The 19,755-nt window shown below is 42.9% G+C and overlaps 1 protein-coding gene across 1 annotated transcript; it reads right to left on the reverse strand.

The window, feature by feature from the left end:
* Positions 1 to 8,574: 8,574 nt before the first annotated feature.
* ABHD10 (abhydrolase domain containing 10, depalmitoylase) lies at positions 8,575 to 17,444 on the reverse strand (the record flags this gene model as incomplete). Its single annotated transcript, XM_079549703.1, is given in 8 exon segments — positions 8,575 to 8,916; positions 9,371 to 9,508; positions 10,424 to 10,535; positions 11,292 to 11,468; positions 14,311 to 14,489; positions 14,491 to 14,553; positions 16,223 to 16,372; positions 17,424 to 17,444. Coding segments are annotated over 8 exon segments (1,182 nt in total).
* Positions 17,445 to 19,755: the final 2,311 nt, after the last annotated feature.

Consider the following 19,755-nt stretch of genomic DNA (forward strand, 5'->3'; position numbering starts at 1 on the left):
AGGTTTACAGCATGAAAAGTAATTTCTCCTCCAGCCTGCCCAAGTGCTCAAAAAAGTTACAGTACAGGGAAAATAAGATGGAAAGCCAAGGAAGAGAAAGCAGGCAGCAGAGTGTTACCATCACCCTATCTGTGCTATATATTAGGCTACCAGATATCATCCCAAGAAAATAACTCGAGCCACTAAAAATAAGGGAGGATCACTGAAAATTAGTAACTATACTGTAAAGCACAGAGGTTGTGCTTTCTGTGGGTGTGAGTCAGCATGCCTCCAGCAATAGCAAGGGAGCTACGCCCATGTACGGAGGTTTAATTTTGATTGTACCACTGCAGTGGTGGGAGGAAAAGGGAACAGAGGAAAGAGAAGAGATTCTTCTTCAGATGTCATTTGCACAGGTTTATTCTTTGTTAAACAAAATCACTGCACTCCAGTCTGAGTTGCATCAGCCCTGCTAAGAAACAGTTCCCATTTGGCAAATGTATTGCGATCAGCTGGAAATGAAAGGAGGCTGACAAACCCAAGAAGGATTCACAGTCAGCATTACCAGAAAAACTCCTTCTACAGCCTTGGAAAAAAAATAAAATAAGGAGAAAAGTGTACAGCTGCTTGTTTACCTGTCTCATAATGGCCTCTTCATCCATTATTTCCTTATTTTAAAACCACAAATTCTCAGATTTATACTGCTCAGGATGCTCCTCGGCTTGAAAAAACTCGAGATGAAAAATTTAATAGATGACCTGATTTACCGTTGTCTTCCACGAGCATTTCATTTAGTGCTTTCTCTTCTATGCCCTGGTAGTTTTAAAACCCCATGAAATATTGGATTACATAACTCAGAGCCTGTTACGTGACAAGGCTATCACTTGAACACTTTCCATTCCTGAGAACACGCTGTTAGATGCAAAGCAAATGTGCAGGACCAAGAGTGCAAACCAAACCTGAAGATTGGAGTAGGAGCAAACTGCAGCTGCAACAGTAAAATACAGCACAAGATGGTTAAGGGCCTTCCACTCTTTGGCCAGTCCCACAAAACAAAACAAAACAAACAAACAAACAAAAAAACAACCTACATTTTTTACTATCAGATCTTTTTTATTCTTCTGTTTAAAACAGAGCTCCCAAGACTGCTCATTTGTTTCTGGTCACATCAGGGTGCTGTGTGCTTACTAGCAATGGGATTTCACTCAGGTCATGCCTCCTTGCACAAGCCTCTGACCTTCTTTCTGACTTGGGGGCAGCAGTGGGTAATTTAACTCTCTTGAGCTGAAGAGCAAAGGTCTCTCCCTTCACAGATGTTGGCTCTGCAACGTGTTCTCGAGGGATCATTCCACGCCAAGAAAGCTGAAAAGCCATCTTGTCCTTCAATATCAATTTTTAATAAGGCTTTGAAACCCAGGAAAGCTGCAGAAGATTGGAAAAACACCAGACTCATACCAATATTTTCAAAGCACGGCAATCAAATTGTAAGCCTGCTATTATGTCATCAAGCCACAGAAAAAACAATGGAACGAGTTTGGCTTGAAAAGAGATGGTGATGATACAATGTACTAAGAGCTCTGCAATACAGTGTGCTTAGTGACTGCACACTAATTGATCAGGGAGCTAAACTGATTCTAAAGCAACACGACTCAGTAAAGAAATTAAAGCTAACTGTAATGACTGAAATTGAGAAATTAATTATCAGGTATATTTTCATTGAGTTTGTACAGGAACGTGTTTCCAGGCCTGAGCTATTTAATGTGTTATCAGCAAAAACAAAAGAAGCCCAAACTCTCAGTAACATAAGCTTCACAAGCTTCAATGAACAAACAACAAAAATAATGACAACTCCTTGAAAACAGTCTTCCTGGAAGCAGGTAAAATGGTGTTTCAACATAGCCATAGTCAGAGACAGGAAACTGCTTTATAGAATGTAGCACTGTTCTGCGGAGCAGCAGATGGTGAAGCACAGAGGGTGATGGAATATCATCAGGTGGGCACAGTGTCTGGGTAAGATACTGTGACCAAAGGACTCCACTGAGCTAAGTGCGGAAGGTGCAGCAGCAATGAGAATCACTACAGCTGGTTCTGACACTCACTCTCCACAAACAGTGCTGAAAGAATACAGGAAATTCAAATAGTTATTCCAGTGACCAGAGGACTGAAAATAGACTCTTTGCAGTGAATAGGAAGTAAGAAGGATTACCTGTTTAGCTCACCAAAACTGCAAGTGCAATGGCAAGCACATGTGGTTTCAAAGCAAAGGAGAATTCAAGTTTCTTTTCTTGGATAAATGCATACAACAGACTGATGGTCAGAATCATGACATGGAAGAAAGGATCAGACTTTCAGCAGCAAAGGTATTACCGTTAGAACATTCCACTTACAGTTTCCAATAGATTTTGTCTCATTTATTTTTCCTTGGTAACCCAAGATTGGAACTTAGAACTAAAATAGAATTCTACCGACTGAATGGAAGATGGAGCTAAAATAGAATTCTTTTTAGCGAATGGAGAGGGAGCTTGAAGACTTCAAATTAAGATTTAATGCCTGTAAATGCCGTGGCTCATCTTATGCTTCAAATAATACAGATAATCACAATATTACAAGTTTCAAAATCTTTGTAAATCTGTGAACAGCTGCCAGCAACAGTAAAGCTGATGTTAATTTCCTCACTACCTGTGTCTAGACCCGCAGCCTTCAATGCCTTCTAACTGGAACACAAAGAGGAAAGTACACCTTGCTCTCCCACAAAGCAACCCTTGACCTTTGTTAGATTTGGTGTTTGTCAACTCACTCCATAGAAAGAGTCTGGTGATTTCAGCCATCCCCAAATACTGTCTGTCAAAAGTATGCTGATCAACTCCCATGAGATAAAGCAATCCAGCAATTAGAATAACTGGCAAATCCAGGCTCCGTTCCCCCAGTCACCACAATGCAACAGCAAGTATTTCACAACCAGGTTACAAAATAAAAATAAAAAATTAAAAAATAATAATAAAAAAAAAAAAAAATGGAAAGTTTCCAAAGTTGTAGAACTTCGAGCACATCCTTTCACAAGGAAACTCTTCTGGAGGTTTGCTGAAGATGCTCCCTATGCATACACCTATGTGCTGACGCTGCGGTTTCTAGAGATGCACTGATGATGCTAAGGATAAATATGAACTCTGTGCAAGCCCAGGGCATCTGTAGAGAAATGCAAGGACAGAGAAGTATTCTGCAGACCTGGTCTGTTTATGGCCTTTCTTTGTCGTAAGATACTTGGATACGTTCTACACATGAAAACAAACAAACAAAAAGCTATTCGAGCATTGCCATCTTTTAACTGCACAAACCAGGTGGCAGAGATACCAGAACCTGGGAGACAACTTGCTTTCCAGGCCGCTTGACAGCAGAAGCAGTCTTAATTCTCAGGATCTTCTAAATCTTGTTGAGGATTTACAAACTCCCTGGAAGAAAATCAACATGTATATTTCATCAGATAACCTTTTTATCTGTCACCAGCAAAACCATTGCCTTCTAAGAGCTACTGTGGCTTGAAAATAACATTGTCATATGCATTCACCAAAAGAACAGAGAAGTATCATCTTTATTTTAATGTAACATTGGTTAAAACAGAGAGCAAGACATATCCAAAAATAAAAAAGAAAATAAAAAATCCCTCAAATACATATTCTCTTATTATTATTCGAGATTTCACTTTGCTGTTAGGGACTTCAAGAATTAGCATCCGAGGAGGAGCACATCCTGCCACATGTTCTGCCCTGCAAACCTGCTAAGTACAGAAGCAACGCAAAGGATCCTAAGGCCCAACCTGCCCCAAGACAACTAATGTCTCCCAGGGACTGCTCTCTCAGGAAGAAGGCATGGGTGGCCCATGCACATCCCTTCAGCCCTCAGGCGTGCTGCTCCCAGCATATGTTTGCCCAGACACAGCACCTGCTCCCAGCCAACAGGCAGAGCCGACCTTCTCACGTTGCCATGTGGGAGGCAACCAGACCGCTTGGTGCAAAGAAAGCCAATGGCATCCTGGCTTGTACCAGGAATGGTGTGGTGAGCAGGACTAAGGAAGTAATCCTGCCCCTGTGCTCAGCACTGGTGATGCCTCACCTCAAGTACTGTGTTCAGTTTTGAGCACCTCAGTACAGAAGGGACACTGAGGTACTGGAGCAGGCCCAGAGAAGGGCAACAGGGCTTGGAGAAGATGCCCCATGAGGAGCAACTGAAGGAACTGGGACTGTTTAGTCTGGAGAAAAGGAGGCTGAGGGAAGACCTTACTGCTCTCCTCCAATACCTGAAAGGTATTTACAACAAGAGTGAGGTTGGTCTCATCTCACTGGTGACAGGACGAGGGGAAATGGCCTCAAATTGTGCCAGCGTAAATTTAGGTTGGATATCAGGAAACCTTCTTTACAGAACAACCTTCTTTACAGAAAGGTTGTTAAGCATGGGAACAGGCTCCCCAGGGAAGTGGCTGAGTCACCATACCTGGATGTGTTTAAAAACCTTTTGGATGTGGTGCTCAGGGATATGATTTAGCAGAAGGTTGTTAGGGTAGTATGGTTAGGTTGTGGTTGGACTTGGTGATCTCTATGGGCTTTCCCAACCTGAGCAATTCTATGATTCTATAAATACATACCAAAGAGAAATGAGATCCTACAGCAACGAAGTCAATCTAAACTGGGTGAACTGACCTATGAGGTCATAAAGCTTTAACATAATTGTTTACTTTTTTTTTTTTTTTTTTAAATAAATAATTCTGAAGTGAAAGGCAGACCTCTTTCTAACAGGACAACTGAGTAATACTTAACAATGAATTTCACATCTTAGTATTCCCCAAGGCAGTTTTCCTTCTGCTCTTGCACTTGTTCAGAAAATGCTTTAACCGTGTAGTGCAGTACAACTAGAGAACTAAAAACATGAGAGCAGCTGTGAACATCACTAGTTGAAAGTTTCTTCTCTATAGCATATTTTTACTTGATATGAAAAGCAGTGTACCGTAAATCATTTTGTTCCATCGAGTAAGCACGTCCAAGGGAAAGCATGTAATCAAAATTAACATAAGAAAGAAGCAGCAGGAGGCAGTTCCTCTCAGGCCTGTCCAGCTATGATGTTTCTGTACTCAGTGTTTGTGCAAGGGAAAATAAACTGCCTACACTGAAGCTGTATGGTACACTTCATACCATGGAACTCAACCGAGAAAGAAAAAAAGGCTGCTGCATGTACTACAAAGCCAAACAATAGGTGCAGAACAACTGGAATACAAGACAGGATAAAAATTGATGTATAAAAAGTTACATTAGCGCAGCTCACTATTCAGAGGCTGAGTGCTTGCTTGATAGGAAAACAGTTTAATATGCTTTATAGACTTTTTCAGTGCATTATGGTCTACTGCAGAGCTTAATCACACACATATGCAAAAGAATCCACCATTTCCCTCCTTTCAGAAAGAAGAATCATCTGTGTTTCACAATTCAAGTAGTTCCGCAGATTTTTGCAGCAAACTGGAAACAAAAACATCATTAAGGACAGAGACAACTGAAGTCAGTGGTTAATGCTTCTGCTTCTTTTGGTGATGTCTAGCACTTGCTTCTTTGATATTATATGGTAATCAAGCTTCTGTGACTTGCTATATAGGCTTTTTGTTACTTACTAATGAAATTTGATTCTTTGGCAGGAGTTAATGATCTGTATTTAAGATGTTATGCACAGAAGAAACATACCCCAGGTGGTTTGATCAAAATCAACAAGAGAATATGCTGAGTTGCTCTGTTTGTGTCCAGAGCTTCCATGTTCCACATGGCAGCAGCATCACTCCCCACATCTGTACTACACTTAGTGACAGATGAGCCCAGAAGTCATTTTCAGACCTGCCAAAAGTGAAGGATAATGAAGACGCTTACTAACAACTTAAATTACGAGTACTTACCAAAAATAACTAAGGATAGATGAAGGTACTCAGAAAAGAACAATCCTCCAAGAGCCACAAGATAGAGCTGCTTATACTGGTAAATCAGAAAACACAAAATACTGTTTAAATGTGCCTGTTAGATATTCATAAAATACATTTTATACTTGGCAGCAAATTAGATGTATGCAAAAAACAAACAGAGGCTAACAATTCATTACAAAAAAATTCTAATAATTTATACCTCTTTCCAAACATGTGGTACCCTAGTTTAATATAATATTTTCACAGAAGTTTATTTATACTTGTCTTTTTGCTTATTATACTTATTTTTAAACACAACTAACATTGAAAACGATTCACCGACAAGGCAAAGATGAAGGAGATGCCACATGCAGTAATTCTGGGGACAAATATAGTATTGAAAATAAACTGACAACACTCTAACATACAAATATTTTGTTACTCAAGATTGTCAAGATTTCCTGAGAGGTCAAGAGCTGGCCATCAGTACGATGTAAATCTCTGGTTTCAGCAGTGGGAAAGCTGTGCCATAATGTTGTTTTCCTTCAGACTTTCTGTTACTGCAATTAGCAGCACAGCTTTGACAACATGAGCATGGTAACAGAGAACGTGTTGGAGCCTATTGGTTATCATCTATCCCCTCTTCCTGGCATCTGAACACAAGCTGGCAGTGATCAAAATGCTGGCAGTTTCCAGCATGAACACAAGGAAAATGCTGTGCCTGCAATGAGAACAGAGCTACAGTGGTAAATTTAGAGGAAAAAACATCTGCCTACAAAAAGTCTGCCTCTTCATATTTACAGGAATACATACTGAGTTAATAAAGTGGCAAGGGAGAACAGAGAGGGACACTAGTATTCACTGAATCTCAATGCACTGTCTGGAATAATATCTCTACTAAGGAAGTACAACCTGTTTTTGCACTTACACCGTATATAACAAGTGAGGGCTGTAACTGTAATGTAAATGCTATCACTAACCGCCATTCAGCAAGGAGAGAAGTAAGGAAAACAGGCAGATCTACCAAACAACTAGCACAAAAATACCCCTATCATGACCCTTTGGTATTGCTGACATTAAGGCAACTGATGCTGCAGTTTTGTATCCTCAACAACTATGCTCACCTGCCTTCTCTCACCTGAACGCTGTTAGAACAGTGGGGAGACAAAAACCCACTCTCCAAACCACTCACACAGCTGTTCCCCTCACATCTGTTTTCCACTATCTTGCTCAAAGGCCCTGCAACAAGACGACCTTACCCATGAAATATGAATAATTAAATAAACACTGTGGTGAAGCTTTGGAAGAATACAGTGTAATTCTTCCGAGAGAGTTACACAGCTCCAGATTATGCACACATTTAAACATATTTCCCTGTCTGAACTGCTACAGTTGAACTGAATGTTTATAGGCGTGAACCTCAATTAAAAACCAAACAAGAAAAAAAAAACCTAAAAGGCATCTATCATAATTGCTAATTTTAAGCCTTAATTGATATTAACTATTCCTGAATTCCTGCACTGCACCTTTTTCAACTTTTTCTTAGGAGGCAAAGCAATCCAAAAGATGTGACAAAATACCTTTAAAAATTATCATGGGTAATCTACGAGCAGAAAGTTTTTAATTAACTTAATTGTGATTTCCCTATGTCTTTATAACTCACAAAACTTTTCAGGTTTTATTATGTGCAAGTGTCCCATGGCTACACATAGACAGTAAGTGTTCAACTATACATAAACACACTGAGCCTTCAGGAATGGAATGGGCTGAGCAATCTGCATATGTTGTCTTTGTTCATTTTCCTCAAAAGTATGTCTTCAAGAGGTTGTAAAGCTTCAAAACTTAAGGAAGATGTGAAACTGCTGACTTAACACCAAGATGATATATTATTCCCTTAACAGTAGTTCCATAAATTATTTTTTATGAAAGGCATGAAGAGATTAAGTACTTCTGATGAGCATATATAAAAGGGTTCTACCTGTACTTTAAGGCTGTATGTCCTTAAGCTCTTAAAGCCTCTGCAACAGGAGTGGGGGCATTCATCTTTGTTAAGTTTTGTCTTCATATATTATAAGGAAATCCCAAATTAACTTACTCCTATTCATCACCCCAAGCATACCATCAGGGAGTGCCTTTCATTTTAGAATGTAAATACTGCTTAAGAATACTACCATCAGTGATGAAGAGTCTGTTTACTTCATATTGTTCACTATTTCTAATATCAGTAATTTCAGTAAACACTTAAATTGTGCATTGCCTTGCACAGATAGATGAAATACAACATTATAGGAAAATAACTATACTGAAACAGCATCAAAAACATGGGAAATTGAACTTGTACTGTACAAGGTCAACAGTAACAAAACTGAACGAGCATTTCAGTACAAAAGGGTAGGAAGCTTGTGAAAAAAAAGATTTAAGAGGTAAAGCAGAGGTTCTATACCCAGCAGCAGCACTTCCTTACATTTTGGTCTATCTGCGCAAATGCAGCATTAAAAAAAAATATATCTATATTTACAAAACAGAGGTAAGGAAACAGCAGATAGAGCTCTGTTCCTACTGTGATAGTCACGCCACTAGAATAATCTCAGTGAGAACAGGGTTTCTGCTACTGATGGAAAAGAGTCAGGTGTAGGCTTCATCTATTCGTGCTACTCTGCAGATTATGTTAGCGTTGCCAACTTGTCAATTAAATCATCAACGGTATTCACAAGAAGTTTTGTGTCTTCCTTCTCACTCATTCGATGTTGGCCGGCTTTGCGGAGGATGACATCCACATCTTTGCTCAGAACACGATCAGCAACTTGCATAGAGATCTGCCAAGGGACGTCCCCATCCTTCATGCCGTGAATAAGACGGATGGGACACAGTATAGGGATAGGGCTATTGAGCAGACAGTGATTTTCTGCTTCTTTAATGAAGTCGTAGGTCAAGGAGTAATATCCTTCCTCGTTATGCTTTGTTGGAAACTTCCACACACCTTTCTCTTCTATTTCATTTTGTACCTATAAAAAGTGCAAGGTATAAAAGACAGATGTTACAGTGGTGTTTTTTTTAGAATGTTTCAATTTATTCTTGTTCTAAACACACTAAAACTTTGCCCCTTGAAAGCACAATCCTTATCTACAGTATGCTGAATAGGATTCAACCCAATTTTAATGCAGATATAAGGTATTTCAACACCGAAATCTAATAGACCGTTGAACAACAGGGATCTGACTTCACATCCTGTATGCCACAGTAACATAAACACAGGATAGGTTCATACCAGCACCATACTAGAAGCAACGTATTTTGCAGACACTTTGATTATCATAAATTTTCTGCTTACCTCCACCACAAACACAGAAAAAATACTGGAAGACTTGAAGGGAAAGTACAGCTTGAACAACAGATTTTTTTTCAAGCATTTAGCTTGACAAATTTTTTGATTGCACAACAGACAACGATCAGCTTTACCTCAATGGGAAGCCTCTTAAAGGCAGTCACAAGATGGTCTGCTGCTACAGCTACTCCAACTAGAGCAGCGACTTTATCTGGGCGTGCTATTGCAGCATGAAGCATCAGCCATCCTCCTAAGCTGGAGCCCACTAGAATCTTAAAAGAGAAAAAATCAGATGTTATTTTATAGGAAACAGCTTTTATTTTCTTTTTACAAAGCGTCGGCTTTCATCTAACTACTTAAACCTCGGACATAATCCTGCTGTCCTTACCCAGGCAGAACTGCTGTCACCTCCAGTGGAAATTTTGCCTGAGTAAGCACCGCAGAATCTGGAATGTTATTATTCTTTTTGTTTGACATGGCTGATTATTGGCCTCTGAGACTGAAACTCTGTAAACAAAATGAGAGTTGAAGCAATTCAGTATCGCATGCATATTTTTTTCCCTTCTTAAAATAAATGCACATCACAAAGGCTCTGTGCAGTGACAGAGGTCAGCAAAAGCAACTCAGAAAATAAAATGCTTTTCAAATACAGTATTACGTTTTTCTGGGATGCAGACTGACTTTCTCACACTCATTTCAAAAGTAAATGAAGAAGCCAAACATATTGTTTCTGTTGTTGTTTTTTTTAAAGCTATTTTATCATGTAGAACATCTTAACTTTCAACATTTCTGCAAATCCCTCAATAAATACATCAGCAGTGGAACAAAGCCTCACTCTTCCATGAGGAGAGCTTCCACGAGGAGCTCCTTGTCCCTCTTTGTCCCTCCACAAGCCTTTCCCAAATCTCTTGGGACCAGGCCAGGGCTGATGTAACCCAGTGCCAGTGACAGATCTGCTCTACTGAACCATCCCCTGCCAACCCATACCTTCATAAAGTTGCGATCCACTTGTTTGCAAAAGAAGCCCTACAAATAATGTCATCACAAATGAGTCTGCTTGACAGCTACCAGATGCAAGTTATTAAACAGAAGCTACTCTATGCAGCACCTACTGCAGTATATTTTTGATTTTACAATATTCCATCTTGAGGAAAAAACATGTTCTATATTTAAGAATGAAATACAACCTGTGGTCCATCTGTAAGTTCATCCAGTATAGACAGAACATCTTTTCTCCATTTCCCAATTGTACACTCCTCAAAGTTCCCCTGTGAACTTCCACATCCTGTATAATCAAATCTGAAAAAATGATCATCAAAAGTTGTGGTACCTACCTACAGCAACACAGGTACTAAAACTAAGCAGTATTGTTTAACAGAAATTAAACAGAGGACAATATACTGCACTGAATATTTTCTTTCTTGGTCCCACACATCACTATGTGGTTTATACACATATGACCAAATAGTTGCATTTCATATAGCCATATCCAAATTTATCAAGGTATTTCCCAAACAAGGAATTTGACAAATTCCCTTACAACTAAAAAACAACATACTTCAATATTAAAGGCTCTTTACAAGTGCAAAAGCTCTTCTAAATGCTTTATGCAATCAGGAAGACTTATGAAGCTCAGCATTCAGCAGGAATACTCAAAATATATTACCAAGCATGTGCACGTTTCTCTACAACCACAGAAGGAATGGGACAGCTCAGCACAATTCAGCAGTTAAAAACCATGCTTACAGACATAATTTAGAAGAAAAAAAATAGTATTTCACATGCTAAAACTAATATTTCTAAGTGTTTTCTTTATTTTTCTTTGTTGTGCCTTTAGCTTTAACATGTAACACTGGCTAGACCACAGAAATTTAGATACATTTCTTTCAAATTACATTGTCCTGATCTACCTCAGCCCCTCAACAGATAGAAATTCTATGTCTGAAAGAGAGACACTCGTTAGCTTGCATGCAGCACAGCATGCACCTCAAATCAAACACCCAAGTCTACGTATGATACCTATTTCATATTCTCAAGAACAACATTTCTACATACCTGACGAAGGCATGACCTAGACAGCTGCAGAAATCTTCAAGGGCAGTTGCTTTCTGACCATTCATATTTGACTGCAAGCCTGGAAGGAAAATAACCCCTGGATTCCTGCCTTTCAGCTTACGGTAGGCTAGATTCGGTCGATCTGGTCGAGTAAGAAAACTGACTGATGATTTCCACCTGCAAACTAACAAGGAGAGCTATGAAATACCACCACCAAGACAGCTCTGGCAGAAATAATAACATTTTATAAAAATGAGAATTCAGGAAATATATATATGTTATGTGAAATTAAAACAGGCTCAGGAGAAAAGAAAAACAGAAGTGTCTTCTACACTCTTCAATACTGTAATGTAATGATTTGAAGGTGCTCGGTAGCAACATCAGTCACATAAGGAGTCCATTCAGCAATGAGTAAAGAGGCTGACAGAAATGGAGCACTAAGATATGCTATGCTTCTCCTCACATTGTATATCATCTGGAATATTTACTTATCTCTCGTAAAATGACAGCTTCTTCATCGGCTTAAAAAAAAGTTAAGTGAATACCAAGTAATTCTGTTCTGAACCTAAAGCACTGTGTGGGATGAAATAGATAACACAGCCTCTCACAGCTATTGCTGCTTGAAGACTATTGTCAGTAACACTGAAAACTAGCAGGGTGATAAGCTCTGAGTCATGTTCCTCACAACTGTTTCATCTTAACAGCATTCTTTTCCTTAGACACAAAAGGTTAAAAAATAAAGCTGTTAATTTCTGTTAATACAGAAAAAAATGTATTAAACACAACTCGTAAGGAGAAAGAGTTGACTGTTGTAGACCTATGAATTTCTCATCATCTCCTAAAGAGGCAAACGTCTCCCATCACATGGTCTTGTGCATTTTTCCTGGAGAGGATAAATTCTACCTGCACTCAAGTGGCTCTGTCTTTACCCACAAGAAGCTAAATATTTTGCAAGTATTTAAAAGGTGCAAGATTATTTAGTTCAACTTCTTTCAAAGTGACCTGCAATGTACTGTCAGACCTTAGCAGTTTTCCCACCAGTACACTGAGAACGTATTTTTTTCATTTTTGTTAAGGCTAAAGACAACAACCCAGACACATTTGGAAAGAAAACACTGAGGTCTGAGCTGTTATTCGCATTAACAACCATCCACAAATGGAGCTGGCTTTGAGCAAGGAACACAGATTGATAAAGGAAGTGCTACCAAATGAAAACTATGTTGAGTTTTAACAGCTGCTACTATATTTAATCTGAATTTAGCAGTCAGCTTTACCTCTACTGTGAATGAAGATAAGTGGTTTGTAGAGAGGTGTTACAAGGAATTAATCCACTCTATTATCCCTCTCAGCAAGGGAAAGCCTGGGCAGGACTTCTGATAAGACTGATAAGACTCTGACAATCTTTAGAGGAGCACTGGTTCTTGAATACCATTAATCAAAAACTGGAGCACAAAAACTGCACAACCCTAAAAAAATATATCAGGACACCGTGGTGGTATAACCACTGGTTAATATACTGCAAAAACCAGCTTTGAGAGTGCCACAACACTTAGCTATTCTGCTACTTCCTCTCACAAACAAAGATATTATATCCAAGTCTTTTGTTTCAGTTTGCATGTGCACAAGTAAAAGTGCCATTTTATCTCTCATGTAAAGAGGGGACAGTTCTTCATCCCACTGATGCACGATGGGGAATAAGATACAACACTAGAAGTTTATTTGTTTGGATACATTCACACTATGCACTGTCTCTATCAGTAAGGCAATCATTTCTGTCTGCCTGTCAGTAAGAGATGCATCAGTAACTGCTAAACTTCATACAAAAAAGTGAGGAATATGTCTCTCCCATATGTACTCATAACCATCTTCCAGGCCATTATATTTCCATCCTATAGCACTCTGGAACTGACCTCAACCTGCCTTAGGCAAAGCAAAATTTAAACTGAGCCACAAGAGAACCAAACAACTCCATGAACGAATGCTGTGCATTCTGCAAGTTACTCCACATGCACCAGCAGCAACTCAAACTCAAATAATCCAAAAGCCTAAAGAAATCACCTCAGCCAGCCAACTACGATGCATACTTCCCTGCAGTCACATGCTAGGACTCCTCTTTCAACAGCTGAGAACATTAACTATCTATACAACTACCCAGTACTTTCTTCTCCTTATTTCATAGAATCACACCGCATAGAATCACTAAAGACCACTAAGACCATCTATTCAACCATCAGCTCCCCACCATGCCCACTACATGTTCCTCAATGCCACATCCACACAGTTCTTGAATGCCTCCAGGGCTGGTGACTCCACCACCTCCCTGAGCAGCCTGTGCCACTGCCACACCGGAATGTTTCCTAATATCCAACCTGAACCTTCCCTGCTGCAACTTAACGCCATCCCTCTTGTCCTATCACAAGGGAGAATAAGCTGATCCCACCTCACCACAGCCTCCCTTCAGGAAGTTGTAGAGTGCAGTGAGGTCTCCCCTGAGCCTCCTCTTCTCCAGACTCAACAATCTCAGCTCTCTCAGCCATTCCTCATAAGACTTGTGCTCCACACCCCTCACCAGTTTCTTTTCCCTCTCTGGACACGCTCCAGGGCACTGATGTCTTTCTTGTAGCGAGGGGCCCAATACTGAACGCAGTACATGAGATGCAGCCTCACCAGAGCTGAGTACAGACGGACGATCACCTCCCTGCTCCTGCTGGCTGCACTATTTCTGATACAAGCCAACATGCCGCTGGCCCTGGCCACCTGGGCGCACTGCCGGCTCACATTCAGCTATCCGCTAACACCCCCAGCTCCTTTCCCTCTGCGCAGTTTTCCAGCCACTCTGCTCCCAGCGTGTAGCAATGCACGGGGCTGTTGCGATCAAAGCGCAGGACCGTGCACTCGCTCAAGAAGCGGAGCGGCCCCATTCCCACCCCAGGGACCGGCGCCGTGCCCTAACACCCCTATCTCGCCCTGCCTGGCGGCGAAGGAGCGCCAGCAGGGCAGCCCCGGGGCCCCTCCTTACCCGGGAGCCCCAGGGCCGCGCTCAGCAGCGGAAACCTCAACAGCGGGACTGAGGCGCGGCCACCGCTCCGCCGCAGCCCCAACGCCGCCGCCATGTCCGCCTCCACGCGCATGCGCCTCCGGGGCCCTGAATGGCGGACTCGAGAGGAGGGGAATCCGACGGTCCGTGGGCTGGTGTGGCTGAGCGGGTGAACCCTGCCGGCACGGTCACGGGCAGGTAAAATGCTAGCCAAACTGCGAGGCTCTGGAACGTGAGCGATTGCCGTGGTGTTGTGAAACAACAACCAAAAAAAATCAGTACCCCAGGGTGATCGTTAATTTTTTTTATTATTTTTTTTTTTCCAAATGGGGCGGATCGTAGAAATGAGAAAGTTACTGTGTAGGTACAGTGAGCAGACTGTGCTCACAGAATCACAGGATATCTGAGTTGGAATGCACTCACAGGGATCATTGAGTCAACTCCTGGCTCCACATAGGACCACCCGAAATCCAAACTGCTGCCATGAAGCCTCCCCTCAGCCCCCTCTGCTTTGGGCTAAGCAAACCACAGGACCTCAGCTGCTCCTCATAAACACTGCTCTCCAGACCCTTCCCCATTGCAGCCCTCCTTTGGATACTCTCTAACAGTTTTATTTCCTTCTGACATTATGGCAGCCAAAGCTGCACCCAGTGCAGGAGGTACATACATCTGGGGCTGCCCCATCCCAGGTGCAGAATCCAACATTGCTCTTGTTCAGCTTCACGCTGTTGGTGATTTTGTCGAGACTTCTTTGCAAGACTTCTCCGCTTTTGAAGGAGCGAACAGCTCTCCTATCAGTATAGTGCTATCCTCAGACTTATCCTACATCCCAGTCCTGCATCCAGACACCATCTCTACATCAAACCTTTCCCTTCACATAAAGCACTTAATCCTGTAGAAAGGGGTGTGATTCAAATGGCTTTGGGAACACCACTGGTTTTGTTGGATTGCTTTCTAGATTTCTAAAATATCAAATGAAAGCACTGGAACCAAACCAAAGAAAAGCGGGGTTGCACATCTCCTGTTGATGCCATCAGGAAAACAGACCTGGTGTCTTGTTCTAGTTGGACCTACAGAACAGCCTCTGGGAGATTCTGACATGGCAGAGCATTGCCTGTGCACACAGCTGCCCTGCAGAAGCTGTGCTATTGAAATCACAGAGCGTCTGCAAGAAATGGTGACAAACTGGGAAGAGATCACTATTTTCTTTTGTTAGCCTTGCTTGGGAAGCTGATTCCTGCTGCCATGTGGAGAACCAGAAGGGAGCTACTCAGCAGACCATGCAGGGAAGGGCAAGCAAGGTCTGGGTGAGGAGTGGTACCCTTTAAGTACAGTTTTATTTAGTTCTTTACTGAAGTTAATATACCTGTGGCTCTGTGCAGGACAAACAATAAGTGCAGGTCAGCAACATCTGCTCAGGCTGCTGCATCCAACCAGGCTCTGGGCACCGCATGGTAATGCCATCGTGGTGACTTTTGAGTGCCATGGTGACATTTGAGCATCTCCCACTGGAACCCTCAGACAGTTCCATTGGATTTTGCTTGCTGACCAGCAGGGCGGAGACTGTCTCATTGCAGAAATGGCTGCAAGTGCAAACTTTGGGTAAATGGAGACAAGACAAAGTGAACCATGTGCAGAAACATCTGCTTCTGATTCAGAGAACCTGGCTGAATCCTAAGGCTGCCCTTCTGCTGATCCTCCAAGACAGGATCAAGGAACATCTGGTGATGCTGCCATAGCATTGATAATGGATGGAAAGCAGTCAGAAACATTTATTGATGAACACAAAACCAAATGTTTATCTCATACTTTTTATGAAGAAAGTACAGGCAAACCCAACATCTTTCCTGCCCTCGACTTTCCAGAGAAACTCTGGGTGTTGGGTGAAAGTTACCAATTTGAGAGCATTTGGTGGGGTCACAGTAGAAAGTGTGTTGTAATCAATGAAGTAATATTTCAGGTGGAAGTACTGGGAAGAAGAGGGCCTTGAAGAGCTTTTGAGATTGAAAGTATGAAGATCGAAAGTTGTGTTCAACAACATAATCTGTATGGATTCACAAAAACACCACATGACTTCAGAAGACCTCCCTCACTTCTCAGATTTCTGGGAGAGGAAGAGGCATTTGCTGCCTCCAGGAAAGTACGGCAGTTGCTCCACACATGAACCAACTCTTGCAATATTCTGCTGCAAGAGATAAGGGTCCGAAAAATAAACCTTGGTAATAGAAGAGATGAGGAGAAATGAAAATGTTCTGATCTTCATTGTTGTTCTTTTTTTGGCTGTTGGCAGCTCTTTAGAGGTAGTATTGCTGAGTTGAAAAAATGTGAGTAAAATATATTCAGGTTATATCTGAGTTTGAATGCATGGAATGGAAAGATAAGTAAATGAGGATACGATGAGTCTATTTATTTTAATATATTTGCAACACATCTTGTTGTAGTCAGCCTAAACTGTGGGATTAAACTGACCAATGGAGCTTTTGTTTGTCTTCAACAATTGAAAGTCTTAGCTCCTCTATCTTGCTGTCTTTTAGTCCTGAACTGATAGCAACTAGCTTTTCTCCTTTGCATTTTTCAGTTACTCTTCTTTTTTAACACACTTTTTCAAGAGAGATCACCCAGAACTGCCTTGCAAGAAAAGAGTTGCTCAGAAGAGAAGAGATGTGGCTGGTCCTTCCTTGCAGGAAGACCCAAAGGAGAGCCACCCAAGGAGCAGCCCAGGCGCCCAGTCCATGCAAGGAAGGAAGGAGCCTGCTGGCAGTGGATCCAGAAGCTGGCATACAGACAGTGGAATCCACGGGGTCCCTGCTGCTCAAGAGCTGCAAGAAAGCCATCACTCGAGCCCAGGGCAGCACTACTCCAAGCCTGCCAGATCCTGCTGCAGCAGCAGGGAAACAATGGTGCCGTCCTCTGGCCCCATCTCCGCTGCCACCAAGCAGCAGCCAGACCATGGATGTTACTTCTGCTCCTCCACCTTACAACACTCTGCCCTTTGTGGCATCCAGATTTACACCTGGCACATCACAGCAGGAGCTTCCCTGACAACCAGAAGCACCAGAGTTGCAGGTTCCTCGGGCTGCCCAGTCATACCATACCCCATCCTTTGCAGTGGCCATGATGGCAGCAGCAATGCTGACACCACACGACTGGCAGCCCCAGGCAGCCCAGCACTGCCCAACGTGCAGCTGTTGGGCCAGCACCTCAGTGGGGGGGCGTGAAGCTGTGGCAGGTTTGTCCTTGGTAGGTGCGCAGAAGGTCATCCACCAGCTCCTCCACCAGCTGGCACTTGTCGGCCATGTATGGTGCTGGCCACTGGGTGCTGTCGGCCCAGACTCTGCCCAGGTTCCATGTCTCATCTGAGTCACTGTTCTCTTCCTCATCGTCATCCTCCTTGTTTCTGAACCTTTTCTGGCTGCGGCTGCCCCAGGCCAGCATACGTGCCACTTTCGTGAAGAAGAAGAAGGGCTTAAGGAAGATGGTAAGGATCGCAGCACAAATCCAAGTAATGCTGCTGCTTCCTGGCAAATATTTAGTTTTCCTGAGGCACCAAAGGAAACCAAAGAGCAGGACAAAGACTTCAGGAAAGGCCCAGATCCGCCAGTGCTGCAGGGCAGCAAGGAGCAGGGCTGCCTTGGCTGCCCAGTTCTGCCACTGGCTCCATTGCACTAACCTCTGCCATAGCTGAGCCACGACCCGACTCAGGTGCTCCATGTGCAGCTGAACATGCTCGTGCATCTTTCTATACATGAGGTGAATTCCCAAAAGGATAATTCCCATCCCATTCCCAAGATAGAGGCCATGGAGGAGCAGCAGAGATGAAGCATTAAGGACTGACCACGGCCCCATTCCCAGTCCATCCTGCTCATCTTGAGGGGAGGAGGTTGAAGTTTCAAGTGTAAAGTTGAGCCTCAAGAGTAGAAGTTGTAGGAGTTTTTAGTTTTCACTGTTCAACCCTGTCATTAACTGGCAATAAATTGAATTCATCTTCCAAAAGCTGTGATGGCAACTGGCGAGAGATCTCCCCATCCATATCTCAACCCACAGGCTGTTTCATCATATTTCCCCCCTGTTGAGGACGGGAAGAGAGAGAGTAGCTTGGTGTGCACTGAGTAAACAGCTAAGGTCAACCCACCATGTACGTACAGCTTTTAAAATATGGTCTGAATAAAGCGATTGTCCCCTACTCTTTCCACTGGCAAAGGTACTCCTTAAAAGGGTTCCTTTCCAGGCGTGTGAGATGGAGCAGAAAGTAGACATGTTCAAGAACGAAAAGTTAAATCCACACCTGCAACCACGTTCACATACATTTGCTTTCTTGAAAAACAAAACTTAGCCACAGAGTGACCGGTCCAGTAAAGTTACATAAAAATCCAGAAAATATCCAAATATGCCCCTTTCTGTTCATTTCTTTTTTTTGTCTCTAAGCTCCCATTGAAGCACAGTGCATACTGGCTCTTGATAAGAACGGGACCTCTTGACATTGCATTTCACATGCGGCCTTACTTGCTGGGTAGGGGCCTTTTTCAGTGGAGTGCATTTGTGCCGTGGTTTCAGAGATTTCTAACAAAGCAAATGGTCTCATTCCCAGCCTGTATGAGGGCTGAAGCCAGCCCCAGCTCAGCTGGTGACAGCAAGCAACTGGGTGAACCAGTCGCCAGTGCTTTCTTCTTTCACACACTGGTACGAGTTGGTACATGTTGGTCCACGCTCTTTGATCGCCTAGGTTAGCTGCTTCCGAGCTGTCCCGGCTAGAACGGCAGCGACCGATCGCGAGGTGCAGGCCGATTTCGGTCGGTTCCCTCATCCAGGGAGCCCTGAGACAACAGAGTAGCCCGGCAGTTCTCTTGAGAGCCTGCTGGCTGGCATGGCTGTTGTCAGGGCAACGGCTCTGCATCTACGCCCCCTGCCTAGAAAAGGCCTCTGGAAGGAGTCAGATCGTGTGACTCACGTGGGTCGTTCAAAAGCGTTGAAACCGTAAGTCAGCTATTCACGGCACTGAGGAGGGTTGTTAATCACTGCGAAGAGTGATAAGTGAGGGGGCACCTGTTAAAGGCCCGCTAACGGGGCGAGGGCAGTGCAAGCACTACCGGCAGCAGGGCAGAGCTGATCAGTCCCGCCCATTAAGGCTACCCGAATAGTGCTGCTGAACCTGCTGGTTTGCCATGGCTGCACGCCGGCGGAAGGCTACTGCCCGGAAAAATGTGGAGACCCAGACTGAAGTCTCATGCGCACATGAAGGGAAAGCTGCTGCTAAGAAAAATGTGGAGAATCAGGTCCCAAAACAACAGTGTGGTAGTGCGCAGGTCTCTGGCTGGTGAGTGCCAGAGCCTGGCCTTTGCACTGCTAGGTAAGGGAGACAGCACTTGTGTAAGATGTGACCTAGCTAAATGGCTTACTCAGCCTTGTGACTGACCTGAAGGAGGAGGC

This window comes from Tetrao urogallus (genome assembly GCF_951394365.1).
Source record: "Tetrao urogallus genome assembly, chromosome: 1".
Taxonomy (NCBI): domain Eukaryota; kingdom Metazoa; phylum Chordata; class Aves; order Galliformes; family Phasianidae; genus Tetrao; species Tetrao urogallus.